At 43.3% G+C, this 22,088-nt stretch overlaps 1 protein-coding gene across 3 annotated transcripts in view; it reads right to left on the reverse strand.

Annotated features, from left to right (window-relative positions):
* The window catches only part of FREM2 (FRAS1 related extracellular matrix 2), a 201,732-nt gene that overhangs the window by 21,803 nt on the left and 157,841 nt on the right, over nt 1-22,088 (reverse strand). For 2 of the 3 annotated variants that reach the window (XR_006172745.2, XM_005305633.5), the window contains exons 13-16: nt 20,845-21,003; nt 17,687-17,990; nt 14,573-14,704; nt 7,908-8,239 (exon numbers count right to left, since the gene is read on the reverse strand). Coding sequence is in view for 2 of the 3 variants with exons in the window: in XM_005305633.5 (XP_005305690.2) it covers nt 7,908-8,239; nt 14,573-14,704; nt 17,687-17,990; nt 20,845-21,003 (927 nt within the window). In the remaining variant the exon portion in view is untranslated. Of the gene's footprint in view, nt 1-7,907; nt 8,240-11,801; nt 11,849-14,572; nt 14,705-17,686; nt 17,991-20,844; nt 21,004-22,088 lie in introns of those variants that run through there. The other variant, XM_065581285.1, reaches the window with a different exon arrangement.

Here is a 22,088-nt window from a genome sequence, read left to right on the forward strand (position 1 = left end):
CAAAGCAATAAAACAGGATATTCACTTATGTTAAGACAAATGCACGTTGTGATGCAGCTCCACAGGAGATTTGGCTTGCCTTTGATTCAGGGGCAATCTTGCACTCCTGGCACATAGTCAAGATTCAAACCCATTTGCTTCCATAACTAAACACATCTCTACCATCGCTGCCAGCCCAAATGGCCTTTTCTTGATCTTTACATATGAGTTTTTGTTTTTTATCTGCATGTTCATATAGCAGAAAACAAGCCAACCAACCAAAGGTCTTAAATTGAGTTTGTGTGTGATGACGGGAGTGGAAAAAAAACCCTAGCTAAAAGAGCTAACATGGTAAAAGGTTTGACATATTTTCAATTACCTGTTATAAAGAAAACAAGCATAGTGCAATGCTTTGTTTTTCTGTTACACCTTTTCCTGAGCTGTGTACACCAGACATTGTCAGATATTCATGCATAGTTTACATGAATTAATTAACGTAATCTGTAAGCAACAATTTAGACTTGCATTTCCCCCCTCCATTCTATAGGGCACAAGTCAATGAATGAAATGAGACAATTCATTTCTACTGGTGGAAATAAGTCTGAAGGTCCCTGCTGAGTGAAAGTCTACCTCAAAGAAGGGCCTGAAGCCAGCTGGTACAGCATAGAAAGAATGAAAGGCCTGGCCGGGATCAATGAATTAGGAGATGGGCTAATTCAACGCATCTCTTGATCATCCCCCCTATATGGAATTTAAAAGTTATCCTCCCCTGGGAGAACCCATGAAGGAAGGCAGGGGGGATTGTTAGGGTTGTAAATTTTCTAATCACATAAAACCAAACACCCTTGCTCTATCCCTTCCCTGAGACCCCACCCCTTCTCTGAGGCCCTGTCCCTAGCTCACGCCATTCCCCTCCGCATGTTGCTCACTCTCCCTCACCCTCACTTACTTTCACTGGGATGGAGCAGGGGATTGGGTGCGGGAGAGGCGGAGGGCTCAGGCTGGGGGTGTGGGCTCTGGGGTGGGGCTGGGGATGAGAGGTTTTGGTGAAGGAGAAGGCTCCAGGCTTGGGGCCAAGGGGTTCAGAGATGGGAGGGGGCTCTGGGCTGAGGCAGGAGGTTGGGGTGAAGGAGGGAGTGAGGGCTCTGGGTTGGGGCCAGGGATGAGGGGTTTGGGGTGCAGGAGAGGCTCAAGGCTTGGGGCTGAGGGGTTTGGAGTGCGTGAGGGGGCTCAAGGCTAGAGCAGGGGGTTGGGGTGCGGGAGGGTGTACGGGGTGCGGGCTCCGGGCTCCAACCAGGTGGTGCTGACCTGAGGTGGCTCCCGGAAGCGGCCGGTATGTCCCGCTCCTAGGCAGAGGGGCTAGGGGGCTCTGTGCACTGCCTGCGCCTGCAGGCACTGCCCCCGCAGCTCTCATTGGCTGCGGTCCCCAGCCAATGGGAGCAGCGGGGCCAGTGCTTGGGGTGGGAGCAGTGCACGGAGCCTTCCTGGTCACCCCTGCGCCTAGAAGCCGGACATGCCAACTGCTTCCAGGAGCTGCACAGAACTAGGGAAGGCAGGCAGCCTGCCTTAGCCCCGCTGCACTGCTGACCGGACTTTCAGTGGCCCAGTCAGTGGTGCTGACTGGAGCCACCAGGGTCCCTTTTCGACTGAGTGTTCCGGTCAGAAACTGGACGCCTGGCAACCCTAGGTAATATTGCTGGGTGTGTGTCAGAGAGAAAGAGAGAGAGGAAAATATACCTCTGCCAGAATAGCTGCTCTCTCATAGGTTCAGCAATAGTTTGAAAATTGCACTCCCGATGCTCACCAAGATTAATTAAGTCTATTATCTATACTCAGATTCTACCCCAAATGTTATTAAATAAGTTGCATCACTACACTATTTCTTAATAAATAAGCAGAACCCTGCCAGTGAAAATCATCATTTTAGCCCAGTAGACAGAAAAATAAAATATAAAAACATGTAGTTCATCTCCTCGATCAAACTAAATAAAACTAAAATATAATAGGCAAGCTTCTTAAAAAGCTGCTGTGGAGACTGGAGAGGAGACTTTTTCCCTGTATTCCAAGTTGAGTTGCCAGTGAACAGAACCCAAATGCTTCTGGTTCCAGTCTGGATAGAAAAAAAAAACAAATAAATCAACTAACCATTTCCATATAGTTTGAGAAAACCCTATTTTTACAGTCCTACTTGGGATATGCCATTCAATTGAATATGGAAAACACTCCTTCCATTGTAATATCTCCATTTTTTAGCACTGCCCGCAGAGACTAATGAAAGTAGGCAGCTGTTCCTATTTTAACTTGATGTTATGAAAGCAGGAGGCTAACTGAGAGCTATAAAAGTAGAGTATCAGTTTAAGTGCTATGGAGATACAGAACAGGTGCATTACATATCTATGTATTCCACACTCAGTAGAACTTAGCAGTTGCATTATCAGAGTTTTATTCATTAGCAATAAAATAATGAAAATAATATCTAGAATAATTTCTCAGAATGTTGTATGACTTTTAACCTTATGATGCTGACGTGGATATTCACAGTTCACTGTCACACTCAAGCCAAGAGAGAGGGGGGCTGTGGGATCTAGGAAATTGTGCCTAATGCACTGTAACCATGTCATGCCTGGAGAACATGAGAAGATAGAACAGAGGAGCTGCTCCAAGCAGTACAAGAAATGCACTCTACCAATACACCTCTTCCCCGATATAATGCTGTCCTTGGGAGCCAAAAAATCTTACCGCATTATAGGTGAAACCGTGTTATATCGAACTTGTTTTGATCCACCGGAGTGCGCAGCCCCGCCCCCCCCGGAGCGCTGCTTTACCGCATTATATCCGAATTCATGTTCTATCGGGTTGCGTTATATCGGGGTAGAGGTGTACCTGATAAAGCTGCGGATCAATAAATCACTCTAACAGCTGTTTATAAAAGTCATTCCTGTGAGCGAAGCAAATCTTTTATGCCTGTCATCAGTGTGGGGAGTAGATTTACAAGCATCTCCTTTGCAATCTGAAATGTCAGAATGAGCCTGACATCTGTTTCTGAACATTGATTATTCCCATGCTAGGATTACAAGAGGTAAAAAACAACCCCTGCGTCCACACACCATTTCTACAGGTTCTCTTTTCATTAGAGAACACTTTATTAGATAATACAAATATGTTTCAGTGCCAAATCTGTCACAGCACAGATTAAATGAGAAAACACACATCAGAAAGGACATTCTCTGTTTTTGGTCCATTTTAGGCACATTTTGGTCATAATTTCACTATTGCAACCCCACTGATTTTAACAATATGGCCCTAGTTTAAGTGAGGGCAGAACCTGGCCCAGGGAAATGATCTTTTACGTGATTGTTGGGATACTATCAGGGAAAGCATGAGAGAGTGTGTCCTCATCACTAGGTGTTTATAGCATGAAAAATAGTTAGAGGCAAGCAGTATTCCTTGAATCCTTTGTAATATATTTCTCAGTGAAGGAGGATTTTCATGCTAACTATAATTTTGTCCTCCAAGTTGTCCTGAACCTATTTTTCATTGCATTAGTGGGAGATCTCTCTTCAGTTTCTCCATGCAAGCTTAACAATGTTATCAATCACTTATTTACACAATAACAGTTTGTTAAAGTGAAAAGTCAGTCCCAGGAAGGCAGATGGCCAGGTGAGTTAAAGGTGAAATGCAAAACAGGTATGTTTAAAAGAATTTGAATGGAGAGGATAATGGAACACAGCCTTGACATGTCAGGCCTCTTGAAATGTTTAACCTTTTACTTTGTTGCACAGCTGGTGCCCATATATCCACAAAGTATTCACTTTATAAAACAGTTTTTCTTTTCATCCCTTACTGAATTCACTTATTTACAAAAACAGCTGGGGGGGGGGGGCGGCGGCGCAGGAAGACATGTGTTATGGAACCTGACATGTTTAAGGAAAAATCACAAGTTGATTATGCTAGCTGAGCTTGAAAAACTGCCATGAAAATATATATTTCTTTTTATTTGCAATTTACACTGTTCAGCAAACTTAACAAGAAAATTAACTCGCAGCTCTGAGGTCCAATATTGCTGAAGCTAGATCTAGTGAAGATGGAAAAACACTGTCTCTTTAGAATAAAAATCTGTGAACCTCCGTGTACAACTCAAGGCAGTAAAATGATCGCTTTTAAATGAATTTTTATATGGACCATCTAAACATCTCAGCCTACACCATCTGCACTATAAATATGAGCTGAACAGACTGGAAGGAAAATCTTTTCAAACCCTGGCTAGAAGCTGCCTCTCTATTGCAGAGTGAAATACAACTGCTCGGCTGTATTCCATTACAGTAGCTTCAAGCTACCAATCTGTACATTCAAACATTTTAATGTATGTTCTTCATCTTGTTGTTTCTGGCAGAGACTTACTTAATGTTGTTAATAAAATCTGTTTGAATGATAATTTTCTTGAGCCACCATGTCAAGCCTGGTAATGGACTGGAACCAGAGAAAGAAACTTCCACAATTAAACACATGGCCAGAACCACAAATTGTCTGGCTCAAGAATGTAATTGGAACAGGAGGAAATAAGATCAAATGATACTTTATACTCTATCAAATAAGTCTGGGCTGACTTTTTCCCCCTATATAAATTAAATATTAAAAGGGACTCCAACTTTCTTAGTTTTTTTTTCTCAATTTTTAACTTCCTTTCAAAAATAATACTTTGCACTTCTATAGCACCTTTCATCTGAGGATCACAAAGCTCTTCAGAGTCATTAATTCACTAAGCTTCACAACATCGCTGTGAAGTATTTAAGGAACTTATAGGGGTCACAACCCAGCCTATATCTATCTATTGCTTGGATCTTTCAAGTATCTCAGATCTATTATTTTAAGAGCTTTATATACTTCAAGTTTATACACTTTATATATCTTGAATTTCAGACTTTGGCTTACTGGATTGTGGAGTGTTGGCATAATGAAAACTATTGCTAACCGTAAGGGCTGACTTCAGCTTTAGCCAGAACACAGTTCTAATCTAGACTAACCAGTGTAGGTTCCGATGTAGGTTCCTAAAGTTAGGTAGCTACATCCACATTTAGACACTTAAATAAAAGTGGTTTGATTTTCAAGAGGGGCTGAGCACATGCAATTCCCATAAACATCCACTGTGGAGTTGAGGGTGCTCAGCCCCTGTGAAAATCCCTATGAAGAACTCTGTGGCTCTCTGCTTCAAGAATGCCTGCCAAGAACCTTCTCTAGCCCCTCTTCCCTGGCCTCATGGTACAGATTGAAGGAGGCTGTGCTCATATCCTCACACAGGGTTTGCTGCCACGCTGAGGTAGTCCTGGGAGAGAATGCTCCCTTGCAGACAGAGAGCCCCAAAAGAAATGCTCTGTGCCATCTGCACAGTGTCTGTGGCTGCTGCACCTCCTGCCCCAGACTGCTTGCAGTGTTGCCAATGAAACCAAACAAGTCACTGGGCCATTGACATCACTGCCTCATCTCCCCGAGCATGCACACAATCTTATTCCAGACACTGCCACGGGTGGAGCTAACACAAAGCAAAGCCCCATGGCATGAAGGAAGTTGCAGACCCCTTCCAGGAAATCTTTTCATTGCACCCCTCCTCAGCACTACTTTTTGGGCCACATGGGCCAGGTAGAGTGAAGAACCAAGACTTGGCCTTAAAGACACAAACACAATAAAATCTTCTCACTGACTGGCAATTCATCTGCCAACCTGCTCACCTTGAACAAACAAAAACCAAGACCCATCAGGAGCAGTGGGTAGTATAATATTGCTAAAAGTGTTTTTTGTCATTTCCTTATCTAGTACATTCTGCATTGTGGAACACAAACTTCCTTGGCGTGCTGAACCAAGAGCACGGTGAAAACTGCAGTTGCCAACTTTCATCCACATAGGAGGATTATTAATTGTTAGCTGAAGGGGAAAAAAGCCCCACAATGGTGACAACTGCAGACATAGGGTACTGACTGACTAGCCTCTCAGCTGGAGGGGGGTCATGTGAAGACAAAGACCAAACTCAGAGAAGAATTAAAAATGAAGAAGGCAGTGAAGCGCATTATGACGGGGGGTGGAGAGGGGGGAATGAAGGGCAATGCTTCACTGCTAGAACCAATTCAGTTTGATATTTCACTTACAGCACTGTAATCTTTTAACCACATCCTGCGAGGCACTGAGCAATGACTTCACCACTGCTTGAGGCCTCTCAAGATTCCCCCGCCACACAAAATCATGATTCTTACCTACAGTACAAAATGCTTCCTGAGCTTGAAGCAAGTGCCATGTTTCATCCTGAGCTAGAATATATAACTTCTTTTAATATTCTAAAAATATTCATAAAAATTAGTGTTAACAATGTCCCTTATTTTTTCCAGCTATGTTTATATGTGAAAAGCATCTTATCTTATCTATCTGGCCTTATCTCTGAAGTATTTACAAATATTTTAAAACAGAAATAATTACCAAAAAAATAATCTGTCTGTCTTCCTTTCCAGGTAGTGGGAGAAATAGCTTGATTAGTTACAGGGGTTTCTCTGTGCTTGTTTGTGTGTTAAGGATTGTGTTGTGTATGAGAGAGAAGAGATGAATGTGTGGTTTTAGTGAGTGTGTTGTATGTTTGTGTGAGAGCTCAGAGACTGGGGGAAAGCAGAGCTGAAGACATTAGTTAGTATTTAGCTCTGAAAGCGGTAGGGTCTGTAATCAGTCTTATCTTCTGGGAACATATTCTGCAGTCTAGCTCCACCTGCTGTGTAAGTTTTGCATCCCATACTCACTAGCCTCCCCTTTCTTGCTAATAGTTTCAGGGTTCCAGTGGAATGTACCTCTTGGAGGTTCTGGTTGCATTCTGTAGCATTATCCTAGAGAGGAGTTACAATGAAAGGAAGGATAGTGTTGTGGTTTTGGTCCTGTTCTCAGCCTCTGAGACTATTCCAAGATATAACCTTCTCTGTGAAATAAAAAGATAACTCCTCACAGCCAGTGGTGCTCTATTCTGGGGTTGAGTGGAGGCAGTATGGGCTTATGAAGCAATTTATTGTACAGAAAAGTTCTGGGAGGTGACTTTGCTGTCACAGTGGCAGAAGAAATACAAGCCCCGTTTGCCTCCTTCACAATATTGGCATAGACTTGTAGAAATTCTTTCCCTGATGGAAACCTAATTCCCCTGCTTTAATCCGCACTCCATTTCCAGAGCTCCATATGACAACCACTATATGACATGTAAAACTGGCAGTCTCTCTCCTTCCTTCTTGCCTAAGGGGTTTTCTGTTGAGTGATATGAAGCACACTCTCTTCCCAGGGCTGTCTGAACTCACAACTCTTGCTGCTCCAGAGAGAAAGAGACTAGCACTGACAGCTAAATCTAAGCCCCCCCACATGGCAGCACAGGAAATTGCCATCAGCATATGGGATCAGCCTCCACGCCTTCCTCTTTAATGTTACTTTAAGGTGATTGTATTTTGTCTACATCTAAATATCGCAGTACTTCACAATCTGTACTGGAAACGGGCTAACAATCACTTGATTAAAACCACAAGCTTTTCAGAAGAGCTCCACTCCAAAGTAGGACTGGAGTGGGATGCTTTTAGTACATGTTCAAATGTAAAAAATGTAAATGTATTGGATGAAAACCTGGCTACGCTGAAGTCAATGTGAGTTTTGCCATTAGCTTAATTGGGGCCAGGATTTTACCCATTATGTTTACTGGTATTTAGTGGCTATTGATAGTGTTATGAAATAAACACTATGAAGTAATCGGGTTCATGACAGGCCTACAGATGGTTATGAAAGAAAAGGCTTTCATTCTTAACTAAATGCAGTCCTTAAGCCACTTAGTCTTAGAGCACATGTAAATCACAGGGGAAATTACTGAACTGGATTACTTCATTTTGAGACCACTTTATAGATAAGAAGTAAAAATTTGGTACCTGTCCATCTGTCCCAATGGTGCCTCCACAATCAGTGAGGAGCTCAGACATGTCATAATAGCTGACAAACTCCCATAAACAGGCCTCCAGGTTCAGATTTCGGTAGAAGCGTAAAGTACTGGGACCCCTGATTGATGCACTGTGTTGATAGGGAATGGTTTCTCCAATCACATCTGGATTTTTGGTAGCATCAGTCAAGAAACCATGGTGAGTCTTCACTTCTGTGTAATCCAACAGGTTGGAGCATTTATGATTTCCCACCCTAGTTCCATCAGGGCTGAGGGTTAGCTCAAAGTTGGACAGCTCTCTTGTGGAGATAACAGGTAACATGCCTAGAAGACATATGTGTAACTGGTGGCACCGTAACTACATTTTAACATTCAGTTCTGCCAAAATTTGCCAGTCACCTAACACATTATATCAGCTATATTAGACCCTGCTTTGAACATACAGAAGAACCCCACTAATCAATGCACTTTAAAATGTAAACAAAACTGATGTCCTTTGCATCTGTGTAGCAGAATGTTGGAAAATAATGACATCTTTGTAATATGAGACCGTGGGTAAAACCAGGTGCCTAAGTCACTTTTTAAAATGAGATGTTAGCTCCTAAGTCACGTAGGTGCTTTCCCAATTTTATCCGAGATCTCTTTTATAAGATGTTATTCCGGATAAATTATGTTATAATGCATTAATTGCACATTATTAAGATTAATCATAAAATAATTAAAACTGAGCTATAGCTGTTAATATAAAAGCACAAAGTGCATTTTGTGATGCAGTTTCCTTGCTTTTTAAATTGTTTGTTTACTTATTGGCTAATTAACTGATTTCCTAATCATCCCAGCAAATCAATTTCTATTGCATCCCTCACCATTCATTAAAATGCTTTAAAAACATTCATTAAAGTCTCCTAAAACCTCTGTGAAATTGGTAATATGATTATACCCAGCTTGCACATGGATAAACTGAGGTATATTTAGGGTAAGTAATTTGTCCATGGCTGGCAGCAAGACTGGGAAAAGAATTCTAGCTGTCTGCTCTAACCATTCTACACTCAAGCTAAATTTAAAAACTAGTTCACCAATGGCTGTTGCCAGAATGTTTAGATGCCCATTCTACTGGAGTGACACTTCCGTGTAACATAAGCAACTTCTGAGCTCAAATCAATCTCTGTTTTCTGAAAGGCATTCAATAAGCAGTGCTTAGGTATCCAGGAGATTTCATTCCCTCCCACCCCCCCACTGCATAACACTTAATATTCAACATGGTAAATTCATCCCTGGTGTAACTTCATAAACTTCAAAGGAGTTATATTAAGGATAGATTAGACCAATTTGTGCAAACTATGCAAATAATTTAGAACCATTTACTTTTCACATCGAAGAACACGAGGAAAAGAAAACATCTTGTCAGAAACTGTGATGGGGATGGTCAGGCCTAGTCGTTGGAGCCATGGCGGTCAGGTTTAGTGCTTGGAGCCGGGTGGGTCAGAGCTGGAATCAGGAGTCTGCTACGGGGTTGGAACGAGGCCAGAGTGAGAGCAAGGCTGCAGCAGGCCTAGGAAAAGGGCTGGAGCAGGCTAAGGCTTGTGGAATCTGTTGCCACTATCAGGCGGGGCAGGTTCCAAGCCCTGGAGTGCAATTTACCAGACTGAGCTGCTGTTCCTCCTGTGAGGCTTATATACCTTCCCTGAGAGTCACCAGACCAGTTCCTGTCTTGTGGATTGGCTGAAGCCTAGAACAGGAATGACTGAACAATCCATGTGGCTTAATCAGGGTCTACTTCAGGGATGACTCATCACCTTACATTACCCTCCCACCCCTGCCCCGGGTGCTTTAGACCCCACTTGTCAGGGTGTGATTGATGGAATTCATGTTACTGGCTGGTTCCCATGAATCATTTGCTGGGCCACACCCTTCCAAATCCATGAGGCACAGCAGTCATCCTCGGAGGAGCTTAGAGTCCAGGATCTGCCTCACCACATGTTCTTCCTGTCCCTGAACCATGATGGGGAGTGGAGGTAGTTGTGTGCATCAAGGAAAGGAGTTGTTCACATATTTCTTTAACAAGGAAGTATGGAGTACTGGATGTATCTTCATGGTACATAGTAGCTGGAGTCTGAAGGCCATGGGGTTAATTTGTTGAATCATCTGGAATGGGCCAAGATAATGGTGGTCTAGTTTCCTTGAGGGTCGGGAGGAGTCCAAGTGTTGAGTTGAGAGCCATCCTCTGTCTCTGACTGCCATGGGAGGATGTCCCTGTCAATGAAGGTCAGCGTTTCATTTGTAGTCCTCCTTGGCTGAGTTTAAGTGTGATTTTAATTTTTCTTGAATATGGTGGAGGTGTTGAACCAAATCAGAAGCCACAGGGACATGGGAGGACCGCAGTACAGACTGATGAAATTGGGGGTGGAAGCTATAACTGGCATAGAAGGGTCTTTGGCAGGTTGATCTGTGATTGGAGTTACTGTAAGCAAATTTGGCAAAAGGCAAGAACTGGAACCAGTCATCTTGCTGGTAGTTGATGAAGCAACAAAGTTATTGTTCTAGATTTTGGTTTACCTTTTCTGTTTGTCCCTCCATCTGGCAGAGGAAACGTGTAGGGTGTCTTCCAGGAGTTTGAACAATTCTCTCCAAAAGTGGGAGAAAAACTGTAGCCCGTGATCAGGAATAATGTCTGTTGGTGACCCATGGAGCTTGAAGACGTAGTCAAAAATTCAGTGAGCTGTCATTTCTGCAGTGGGTATCTTTTGACAAGGCACAAAGTGCACCATTTGGGTAAGAAGGTCAACAATGACCAGTATAACTATGTAGCTCTGAGAAGTGGGGACATCAGTGATGATGTCCATTGAGATAAGATGCTCATGGTTGGGTGGGGTTGGAAGCAGGATCAGGGCACCTAGAGGTTTGGTATGGGGACGAGGGGTCTTCGTCCAGTTGCACACCTCACTGGAAGCAATGTAAGACTTGACGGAGGAGAATAGTTTTGGCTACCAATTTGTGAGAGATCAGCTTTGCTGTCTACCCGTACCTGAAGTGGCCTGCCAGAGTGGAATCATGGCATAGCTGGAGCATTGCTAGACAAGGTGGTCCTTCAGGGACATAAATGCGATCCTTGTACCAAAGTACCTCGTTTCTGACAGAGAAGTTTGGGTCAAAATTGGCTGACATCCATGTCACCATAAGCACATCACTGGGCATGAGGATTTTACAAGGGCCAAAAGATTGGTGTTGGCCAGTATGTTTACAAAATGGCAAGGCAAAATTATCTAGGTACTCCCCCTCATGGGATAATGCATCGTCTCTCTCATTTCGGGTTCTGGTCTGGCAGACCAGGGTGAAGCTGAATCTAGAAAAGAAGAGGGATCTATGTATCTGACGCTGGTTCAGGGCTGTGGCAGTTCGGAGATGTTCTAGGTTTTTATGATTTGTGAACACCTGGACTGGAAAGCCTGCACCTTCTAAATAGTGGTGACACTCCTGAAATGCAGCCTTGATGGCCAGTATTTCCTTATAGTAGATTTCTTAATTTTGTTCCTCGAGTATCAATTTTGTAGAATAGAAGGCACAAAAGTGGAGGTCATTTGGGGGCCCATGTTGCTGAGATATTGTTGCCTCGATCATGTAATTGGAGGCATCTGTTTTGATGACAAAGGGTTTAGATGGGAACACCACTTGCGAGAATCAATGGATGAATCATCTATAGAAACTGGTGAACCCTAGGAAGTACTGGATATCATGGATGCTTTTGTGTGTCGCCCAGGTCAAAACTGCAGAGACTTTTTTGGGATCCATACTTATTCTGTTGGGAGAAATGGTATAAACCAAGAAGTCCACAGAGGTGTGATCAAACTTACATTTCTCAGGCTTCCCATACAGACTTGGTTTGAAGGTGTTCAAGTACTAACTAGCCACACTGGTCATGCAAGGTTTGGTTCTCTGAAAAAAATAAGAACGTCATCTAGGTAGAGAACGATAAACTGGTCCAGAACATCCCTTAAGATATCATTAATCAAGTGCTGGAATGTAGCAGGGGCATTACAGAGACCAAAAGGCATGACAAGTTACTCAAAACATCCATACTGAGTACGAAAAGCTGTTTTCCATTCATTGTCCTCTCAGATGAGGATCAGGTTATAGGTGCAGCGTAGGTCAAGTTTAGTAAAAATGTCTGCTGAGCTGACCCTCTCCAGTAGTTCACTGATCAATGGCAAGGGATATTTTATTTTTGATGGTGATACTGTTCAGTGCTTGATAGTCTATGCAGAAGTACAGGGTGCCATCCTTTTTTTTTTGACAAACAAGATTGGGGCCCCGACAGGAGATGCAAAGGGACTGATAAAATTTTTTGCTAGATTTTCATCTAAGTACTCCCATTGGGCCCTGAGTTCATAGAGTAAATTCACCCAAAGGGAATTTTGGCCACTGGCTAGAGATCTATGGGGCAGTAGTAGGGCCTATGTGGGTGCAGAACAGCAGTATTTCTTTTATTGAATATATCCTCAAAGTCCATGTATTTTGTAGGAATTGGTAAATTATCCTTACTTGGAGTCTGCTGTGTGGAAAAAATTGAGGCCTTCCCCAGATTACGTCTAATGTCCTCGACACTAGGTTGGACTAGGCACTGATGCGGACAATAATCAGACTCAAACCGAATGTTGTGTGCTCTCCAGAAAATGCCTGGATTGTGGAGGGAGAGTCAGGGGATACCAGGCACGATTGGGAAGTGGGCTGAGTCAATCAGGTTAAACTGCAGGGTTTCCTGGTGGCTTGAATTACAGTTCAGAGGGGGTCAGTCTGACAGACCACTGGGCCTGAGGATAGCAAGCTGCCATCAATTGCCTCCACCAAGATGGGGGCGAGTTTCCTTTGCACTAGTAGGTGATGGATCCAGTGTCCATGAAATTGCCAGAGCCTCTGGAGTCTATCCGCACAAGCTGGGTGCGGCCTGCTTCAGGTGTATAGAGGGCCCAAAGTCGGAGCGTCATCTGAAGGTGGGATTGGCCATTGTCCACGATGGTTAGGATACACGTAGGTAGCAGAAGGGGTCTGGTCAGGGAACCTGATCCTGTTGTTTCATCTGGCTGTGTCTCTTCTAATGAGGCTGAACTTGCTCATTTTCTCAGACTAGCGACAGAACAGGACTTGAGGGGAAACCTGGTGGCAAAGTGGCCTCGTTCCCCACAGAACAGGCAGAGGCCTTTCAGACAATGATATTCCTTCTTTTGATCTGAGAGGCACCTTCATGTCATGTCTACCTGCATGGATTTGGGTCTGACGACTGCCTAGGGATGTGTGTGTAGCAGGAATAGGTGTGGGCTAGGCAGTGGCCAAGCGTGTACCTTCCTTCATTCCTGGCATTACTCGAACAGTCAATTTGGATACACAACTTGATGTTGGGGAGCAATGCCGAGTGGGGATCTACCTGGGCCAGCTTATCTTTAATCTCATCATTCGGGCCTAGACAGAAAAGGTAAATCTGCACTGCTTTGTTCCAAGCCATGTCAGTTACCAGTGATGGAAACGGGTGGTGTAGGCTGCAACAGAACGGGGATCTTGTTTGAGTGACTGCAGGGCAGCTTCGGTGGAGTGGGTACGGTCTGGGTCATCAAACATGAATGAAAAGACACAAATGAATTCATTAAAGTTCTGCTCCAGGATTGGCGATGCCTAATCCAGTGCTTCCTGTTAATAAGCTGCTGATGACACCACTCTTGGTTTGTTTTTTCATGTACATTGCTAGGTGTAACAGGAACCGTAGGCAACAATGATTGCACCCCCCTCCCCCCAAAACAAAACTTTTGATGGTTCCCATCAAATCTCTCTGGAAGCAGGATCTTTGGACTTAGATCTCGAGCTGTCGTGGCTGATGATGTTAGGGGGGCCTGGGACTGCTGGGAGGTGTGAGCGCAGGAAGGCACTTTCCAATTGTAGCTGGGCCACTTAGTTCTCGAGATCTCGAACTAGTTCTGTCATCTCAGTGGCAGAGGAGTCTAGAGATTTCATTTCAATTGTAGAGCGCACCTGCCAACATAGGAGATCCATCTTGGTCATTGAGCCCAATGGAGGTCAGTCTGCTCTAACTGTCAGAAACTATGATGAGCATAGTCGGGCCTAGTGATTGGAGCTGTGGCAGTTATGCCTACTGGTCAGAGCCAGGGAGTCAAGAGCCAGAATAAGGAGTCCAGTGTGGGGTTGGAACAAGGTTGGAGTGAGAGCAAGGCTGGAGCAGCACTAGGAACAGGGCTGGAGCAAGAGCAGGTTAAGGCTTGTGGAGTCTGTTGCCATCATCAGGCAGGGAAAGGTTCCAAGCTCCAGAGTTGCATTGAGCAGACTGAGCTGCTGTTCCTCCTGTAAGGCTTATATACCTGCCCCGAGAGTCACAGATCAGTTTCTGGATTGTGGATTGGCTAGAGCCTAGCACAGGAGTGACTCTTCAGTCCATGTGCTTTAATCAGGCTCTAATTGAGGGATGACTCATCTCCTTACACATATATCACTATGACATATTGTACTATCGCAGGTTCAAATTACACATTCATGACATTTCTCCACTGTTGTAAACACTACGAGATTACATTGTGCTTTTGGCTACTTAAGACATTTGCTAAATTAAAATGAAGATGATGTGCACGCTGACCTATAGATGAAATTTTTACATACCATCAATATGAGGCATTGTGATGGTCAGTTTGATGAGATTAGCATAGTCTGGATCTTCCGGGCCAGTGTAGCGCAGCTTGGCAGAGAATGGCTCTGCCCCAACCACACCTGGCACCCGGGGCTGGCAAAGACCTAATGGAAAAGGGAAAAGCAACTTCACTTTGTGTCCAGAAGAAAGAACATTTGACTCTGCTTTGCACTAATCTTACATTTCTTTTTCACTGTACATTCTTTAAAAACTAGACAAATTTTCTGGGATGACAAGCAGCCTGTTAGGAGAGGCCAGCATTAACCACAACTTTGAACAGGAATTGTTACCACAGAGGATTTAAGTGGAAATCAGAACTATTTGACCAAAGTGGATCAAATTTTCAAAACCGGATGCCTAAATTGCACACACATACTCTAAGCATATATTTGTATGCATCAACAGGCTTGCAAAGCAAGACACTGTATACAAAAACACACAGGTACCTATTGTGCACCAAAGACTGTCTGTTTGCACATGGGACCATGCTAAATGTGGGGCTGAGTGGTCATTTTTTGAAAGTTTGGTCCATGCATGGGCAGGTTTAAAAAAAATCCTCTTCAGAATGTAGTTTGATTGCATGGTTAATTTTGAAACAAGATTTTACTTTTATTTTTAAACGTTTTCCTCATGTTGTACCTAGATTACATCTCTAGAGCAGAGCAAATTGGAAAACAATAGAAGTAAGTTGTTCATACTCAAATGATTTCTGCAACCATACTGTTGAGGACTTAAATTTAAACAAGCTTACTTAAGATTGATTTAAGATTATATTTATGCATATTGAACTATTTATAAATTAAGAAAATTATAACTCAAATGTCTACTTGTAAACCTGCAGTTAGTTTTCCTCATCAGGGAGTTTCACAAGGGAGTTCTCCAGGTGAAGGAGGAGCAAATACAACACCCTTGGGGTAAGTGACTGTCTGTAGTGTGTGTGTGTGTTTGTGTTTGGGGGTTACTCGCTGTGTGCTGAGCTTGTGTTTGTCCCTGTTTGTTTGTTTGTTTGAAGGACCGTGTGCTGTGGCTGGCAGTTGGAAGCTGTGAGCTTCAAAGGAAGGTTTGAAAGCTAGAAGCCTCTGTTAATTGGCTGAGCCTTAGTCAGTGGGCGGGGCTATCAAGCAGGCCAGGGCTTTATAAAGCAGTGCGCAAGTGACCAGGGAGCTTTGCAAACAGGGGCTGCTAACAGGGAATTTCGCAAGGGAGTTTGGAAGGGGAGTGGGAAGGGGGCAAAGGCCCCTTGCTGTTTTCTTTAAAACTATAAACTAAACTACTGTCAAAACTTCCTGATTTAAACAACACCCTTTCATTAACTAGGAGACCATTCAGGCAGAAGCCCAGCAGCAGAGCATCCAGTTTATTTCTGGGACACTGTAGAATTGTCCCACCTCTGGTCAGACAGCCCCTGCTTTGTTGAGGAGGATGAAAGACCTGTCCTTTAAATCGGCTTCTGTACCCAACGACTGGAAGATAGCTAATGTAACACCAATATTTAAAAAGGGCTCTAGAAGTGATCCTGGCATTACAGACCGGTAAGTCTAATGTTGGTACCGGGCAAATTAGTTGAAACAATAGTAAAGAATAAAATTGTCAGACGCATAGAAGAACATAAATTGTTGGGCAAAAGTCAACATGGTTTCTGTAAAGGGAAATCATGTCTTACTATCTATTAGAGTTCTTTGAAGGGGTCAACAAACATGTGGACAAGGGGGATCTAGTGGACATAGTGTACTTAGATTTCCAGAAAGCCTTTGACAAGGTCCCTCACCAAAGGCTCTTACGTAAATTAAGTTGTCATGGGATAAAAGGGAAGGTCCTTTCATGGATTGAGAACTGGTTAAAAGACACGGAACAAAGGGTAGGAATTAATGGTAAATTCTCAGAATGGAGAGGGGTACCTAGTGGTATTCACCAAGGGTCAGTCCTAGGACCAATCCTATTCAACTTATTCATAAATGATCTGGAGAAAGGGGTAAAAAGTGAGGTGGCAAAGTTTGCAGATGATACTAAACTGCTCAAGATAGTTAAGACCAAAGCAGACTGTGAAGAACTTCAAAAAGATCTCACAAAACTAAGTGATTGGGCAACAAAATGGCAAATGAAATTTAATGTGGATAAATGTAAAGTAATGCACATTGGAAAAAATAACCCCAACTATACATATAATATGATGGGGGCTAATTTAGCTACAACAAATCAGGAAAAAGATCTTGGAGTCATCGTGGATAGTTCTCTGAAGATGTCCACGCAGTGTGCAGAGGCGGTCAAAAAAGCAAACAGGATGTTAGGAATCATTAAAAAGGGGATAGAGAATAAGACGGAGAATATCTTATTGCCCTTAGATAAATCCATGGTACGCCCACATCTTGAATACTGCGTACAGATGTTGTCTCCTCATCTCAAAAAACATATACTGGCACTAGAAAAGGTTCAGAGAAAGGCAACTAAAATGATTAGGGGTTTGGAAAGGGTCCCATATGAGATTAAAGAGGCTAGGACTTTTCACAGAATGAACGATTTAATATCTTGTCTATTATAAATGGTATATTTCACAAAATAAAAAAGTTACTATAGCAGCAAAGAGAGCAGGGGTGACAAAGAATTGTCATAATCTCACATAGGATTTATACAGTGCAACGCTTTGGAATTCTGTTTTGATTGTTTGACAACTATCACATTAAACATAAAAAAAACCCTTTGATTTCTGGGATGACCCTAAATTTTTATTTGACTTTTAAAATAGGAAAGCCTGATTAGTCACGTGGAAGATTATTTAAAGGTGTTCAAAGGGGAGAAATGTGTTTGTACTTTTTATAACTTCTTTATGATGTGTAGAGAAGTTCTAAAAGGTTTTTCTGCATCTCTCCCCATCTCCCCCTGCAGCCCTGCCAATAAAAGTTTATTTAGTGCTTGTTTTTTACCTTAGAAGTTCAGGTTTTATTAATTTTTGAAGGCTCCATGAATGACTAGAGAACAGGCAAGATTATGACATTAAAGATGACATGTAAGTGAAAGCTGATAAAGTAAGAGAGAAAGTAATTTTTTGTGTGGTATGCAAGTTTTGCTATAGTTAACGGATACATTACCCTCCTCGGTGCTTATTGTTACAATAGGACTCATGAGCTCTAGGCCTTCATTCCCATGTGAATTTACAGCACGAGCTGCACACTGGACCCGAGAGCCAGCTTGAAAGTAAATGGAGTCCAGTGTGATTATCTTGGAGGAAGTGAAGAATGTATCAAAGTCAACCTCTCTCATGGGACTGGTCACACCGTCAGGGCCAGTAGGAGCACTAACCAGCCATCGGTATCGAGTCAGCGTGTTATTGATATTCTCGCTGGCGCATATTGAACCTGTCTTGTCATAGTCTGTATATTTAGGATTGCAAGCCTGTGGAAAGAGTCAGACAAGTTATAACAATCTTTATTTGACGATAAAGAAAGCAATCCAAGTAGTGAGAAAATGATTGGAAAATTCAGATAAGGCTTGGCTTTAGCCACTGTTACTCCTGGGGAAATTCTGCGCCACTGTGCATGCACAGTATTCATGTCCCTCACACATTTCTTTGCTTCCCCACAGAAAAATGACTTTCTGATTGGGAAGCAAAGGAAAGCCACAACAGCGGTCATGTGATCCTCCCCAGCAGTATATTTTGGGAAGCCGGCAGAGAGGTAAATCACTGTGGGGCAGGGGGCAGGACTGGGGAAGACATGGCTGGTGGCTCCTACCCTGCGCTGGGCTCAGCTGCTAGTCCCGGCTGGGCTGGGCAGGACGGGACTTCCTCTTCCCCAGCACGGCATCCAGGGCTGTGTCAGACCCACCCCCAGATTTCTCCCCAGGCTGCAGAAAGCTCTGCAAACTCTCCCCCTGCTTCCTGCACCCATTGCTCCTCAGCTGCAGGGGGAGGGATCCCTGTACAGGGAGCTGCTCCCCCATCCACCCAACCCCCATGCATCCAGGCCCCCTCGTACCTAGACTCTCCTGCTAAGCCTCACCGCCCCCGCACACAGAACCCCCCTGACGAGCCCCACTCCCCCTGCACCTGGACCACCCCAACAAGCCACCCACACCTGGATCCCCACCCCACCGAGCCTCAACCAGCTGCACCTGGATCCGCACCCCACTGAGCCCCACTCCCCAGCATTTGGAACCCCCTGCAGAGTCCTATTACTGTTGCACCCAGAACCCCCCAACAAGCCCCTGTGCATCCAGATCCCCCCACACCCAGATCCCCCACTGAGCCACCCGCACCCAGATTGCCCCACACAGAACCCTCTCAATCCACACCTGAATCGCCCCACACTAAGCCCCTCCACACTTGGATACTGCTGGGCTGAGACTGCCTGCCCACCCCGGTGCACCTGGCATGGAGGTGCAGGGTCCTGGAGTGTGTCTGGGGCAGGCCAGGTCCTTGCACTGTGTCAGGGTTGGGAGCAGCCTCACTGCTGAGTCCATGTCCCAGGGGAGAAGGGGAGCTGCACAGTGATCTCCCACCTTTGTGCAGCCAGTGGCCTGTGCTCCCCAATGCCATGCTGGAGCCTCCACATTTATTTGACAAATAAAATTAGCAGATTTTTGCAGAATTTTAAAATATTGTGTGCAGAATTTTTAATTTTTTGGTACAGAACGCCCTCAGGAATACACTGTGGAACAAAATCACCAAATAAACCTTATACCAAAAGTGCAAGTTATGGATGGAGAGCTAACCTGTGCTTTAATCACTCAACAGTCAGGAAACACGACAAAGAAAAATTTCAGTGCAGGGCAAATTTGAATTTTTTTTTTTAAGAATACCCTTTTAGCAACTTATTCTGCTTTATGCTTATAAAGTTATAATTGTGCTTATAAGATTCCAGTTTTGATCTGAAATACTGCATATAGGTCAAATTCAGACCTGGGTTATGCAGTCAGTGCATTTAGTGGAGTTGCACCCCATATGTGAAGTCTGATTTGGCCCTTTGATTCAAGTCTCCCAATGTTCCAATGGCATTGTGCACAGATGTGTAACAAAGTTGCATGCAAGTTTTTACTGTGATTTAGGAAAACCTTGTCTCGTGCAATGCATAACCTGTGAAGGTGCACGTTGAAAAACTGTAAGACTCTAAAGGGAAGTGCAGATGGATGGAATCCTGACTCAATGTATATAAATTTTAATGTCCACATTCGGTTTACAAAAATTCAGACTCAGTGCACCAAGGATTACGGAGGACCCTGACCTAATTCACTGCAGAGACTGGACAGTGCAATAAATTGACTTGGATGGTGTAGGATCAGAGACTGAATGAGATAAGGGCCCTGAGGAAAAAATAGTTAAAGACATAATTAAAGTCATTGGACAAGGCCCTTGAGTCTGGCCAAGCTATGGTTGGCACAAGAAACAGGGGTAGGTGGGTGAAAGACGGCTTTCTGTCCCTGTTCGTCCCCCTAAAAGTTGATTTGGCCTCCACCCAAGTTAGAGCAGCTTCTATACTACAGCTTATACTTGCTTGTAACTTACAACAGCGGGGATTGCTGAAGTGCAGTACTTTCTCTGTCCACATTCCTTCCTGTCCCCCTAACACTCCCTCTATTGGAAAGGTGTCTGAGGGGTGATGTAGATTTGGCTACACTGGCTCTATGCCATGTCCTATTAAAGGAGAATACCCAGCTGCTCTGTTAAGGCAGATTTTGTGGTAGACAAGGGCTGGATCATGAGCTGAAAATCCAGCCTTGAATTTTAACGTATGCACACAAGACTCAAGTTTCTATGTGAAACATTAATTTTGGCAATTTCCTGACTTGGAAATATAGCTTTTTAAAAAACTTATCTTTTTGCTATAAGTATGGTAGCAAACTCTTGCTGGGATTCAGCTAATGGAGGAGGAAACTCCTTTAAAGTCAGATCCAAAATAGTATTTAAACGTAGTTTCTATTTTTAATATGTAAATTCCTGTATTTCACATTTGTTTCCTTTTTCAAAGATTATAAGTTTTCATATTATTTACCCAACCATCTTGTATGAAGAAAATATAGTATCACAAATAGTATTGGCAGTGAACAACTTTTCATGATGCAACATACATACCGTAATAAAAATGTTTTCTGGAGACATTTATTATCTACCATTAGTGGCAAAAGTATTTGGAAAAGGTGTTCTATTTTATAATAACCCTTCACCACTTCCCTCAGGCAGTATACATTTCCATTGTCTCTTTGAAATCAGCCACCTACTAGCTTTGTTCCCACTTCTCATCTTGATACTCACAGTGATACAGACAACAGGGTAGCCAGCAACTGGACCGGTTCTGTCTTTGGCTCTAGAAGTATCATCATATATCAAAAGAGAAGCAACCTGAGGGACTGAAGGAAAGGTGACATCCGCCATGCTGTTCATTTCTTCAATGTACACAATGGCCTTGGCTGTCTGGCAATGAATATACAGAAACACAAGTTTTAGTGCAAATTTACAAAACCAAGGCAACTCAATCTGAAGGTTGATCAGGAAATATTTTCTAGCAGCAGCAGCATTTGTTAGCCTGCTGAATTGTGTCCCAAGAGAAATGACAGAAGCGCCATGGGTTGAGTTATTTAAAGCGGGACTGGAAGCACTGGAAAATATAGCGCAGGGTGAGAAACAGAATGGCAACAAAATATTTGTATTTTTCAGAAGGATGAAGGCATGAGGTCTTCCACTTCCTTCCTCACTGTGTCCTTGAGCCACATAGGCATAATGGCATAACTTATCTCTACTGAATGCTGCACCTTCACATGCCTGATGGATCTGTGGTGTCCGTAACTGCTAATAACAGCTGTATCTTTGCTGCCTGATGATAGGGAGCCAGGCGATAGTTCTTATTTACAACATTATGCAGGTGTGACACAGAGGCCCATTAGGGATTCTCTACTCTGTCAGCAGCTCTTGTCAGGCCAGGCGTACTCCATACAGCTAACACACTGTCGTCATGATATATATCCAAATAGTGGGATGTAACATATCATTTAAAAACTAATAACGGACTTATTAATATTCCTGTGCTGTGTATGTGCAGGGTGTGCACAAAGGGATATGGATAAATGCTAGAATTATGTTCTTAAAATGTGTTTGGCAAGCAATGCACAAGCACAGTCTGCCCTACACAAAGGAATGTGGATTTGCTGGTCATCAGGAAAAGACAATGAAGGCACATTTACATAAATGGTAAACAAAGCCATCAATCTAGCGAGTGGGGGAGCTAGCCTCTTGCGAAGAGCTAAACCTCAAATGATAAGTAATTGATTCAACTGATTGTATACAATATTACTGTATTATACAAGTGTATCAAGTAAGATCTTTTATGAATGTTAACAACACATTGGCGATTAATATCACCTGAAATGTATGTATTAACACTATATGAGCAATTATGAATACTCATTGATATTACACTTAAAGTCTATGACCTAACAAAGGGAGAAACAGGTTTTCTCCCAGATAGAAGGGAAGGCAGCTATCTACCTGTCTCCAACGAA

This window comes from Chrysemys picta, chromosome 1 (assembly GCF_011386835.1).
Source record: "Chrysemys picta bellii isolate R12L10 chromosome 1, ASM1138683v2, whole genome shotgun sequence".
Lineage (NCBI taxonomy): Eukaryota > Metazoa > Chordata > Testudines > Emydidae > Chrysemys > Chrysemys picta.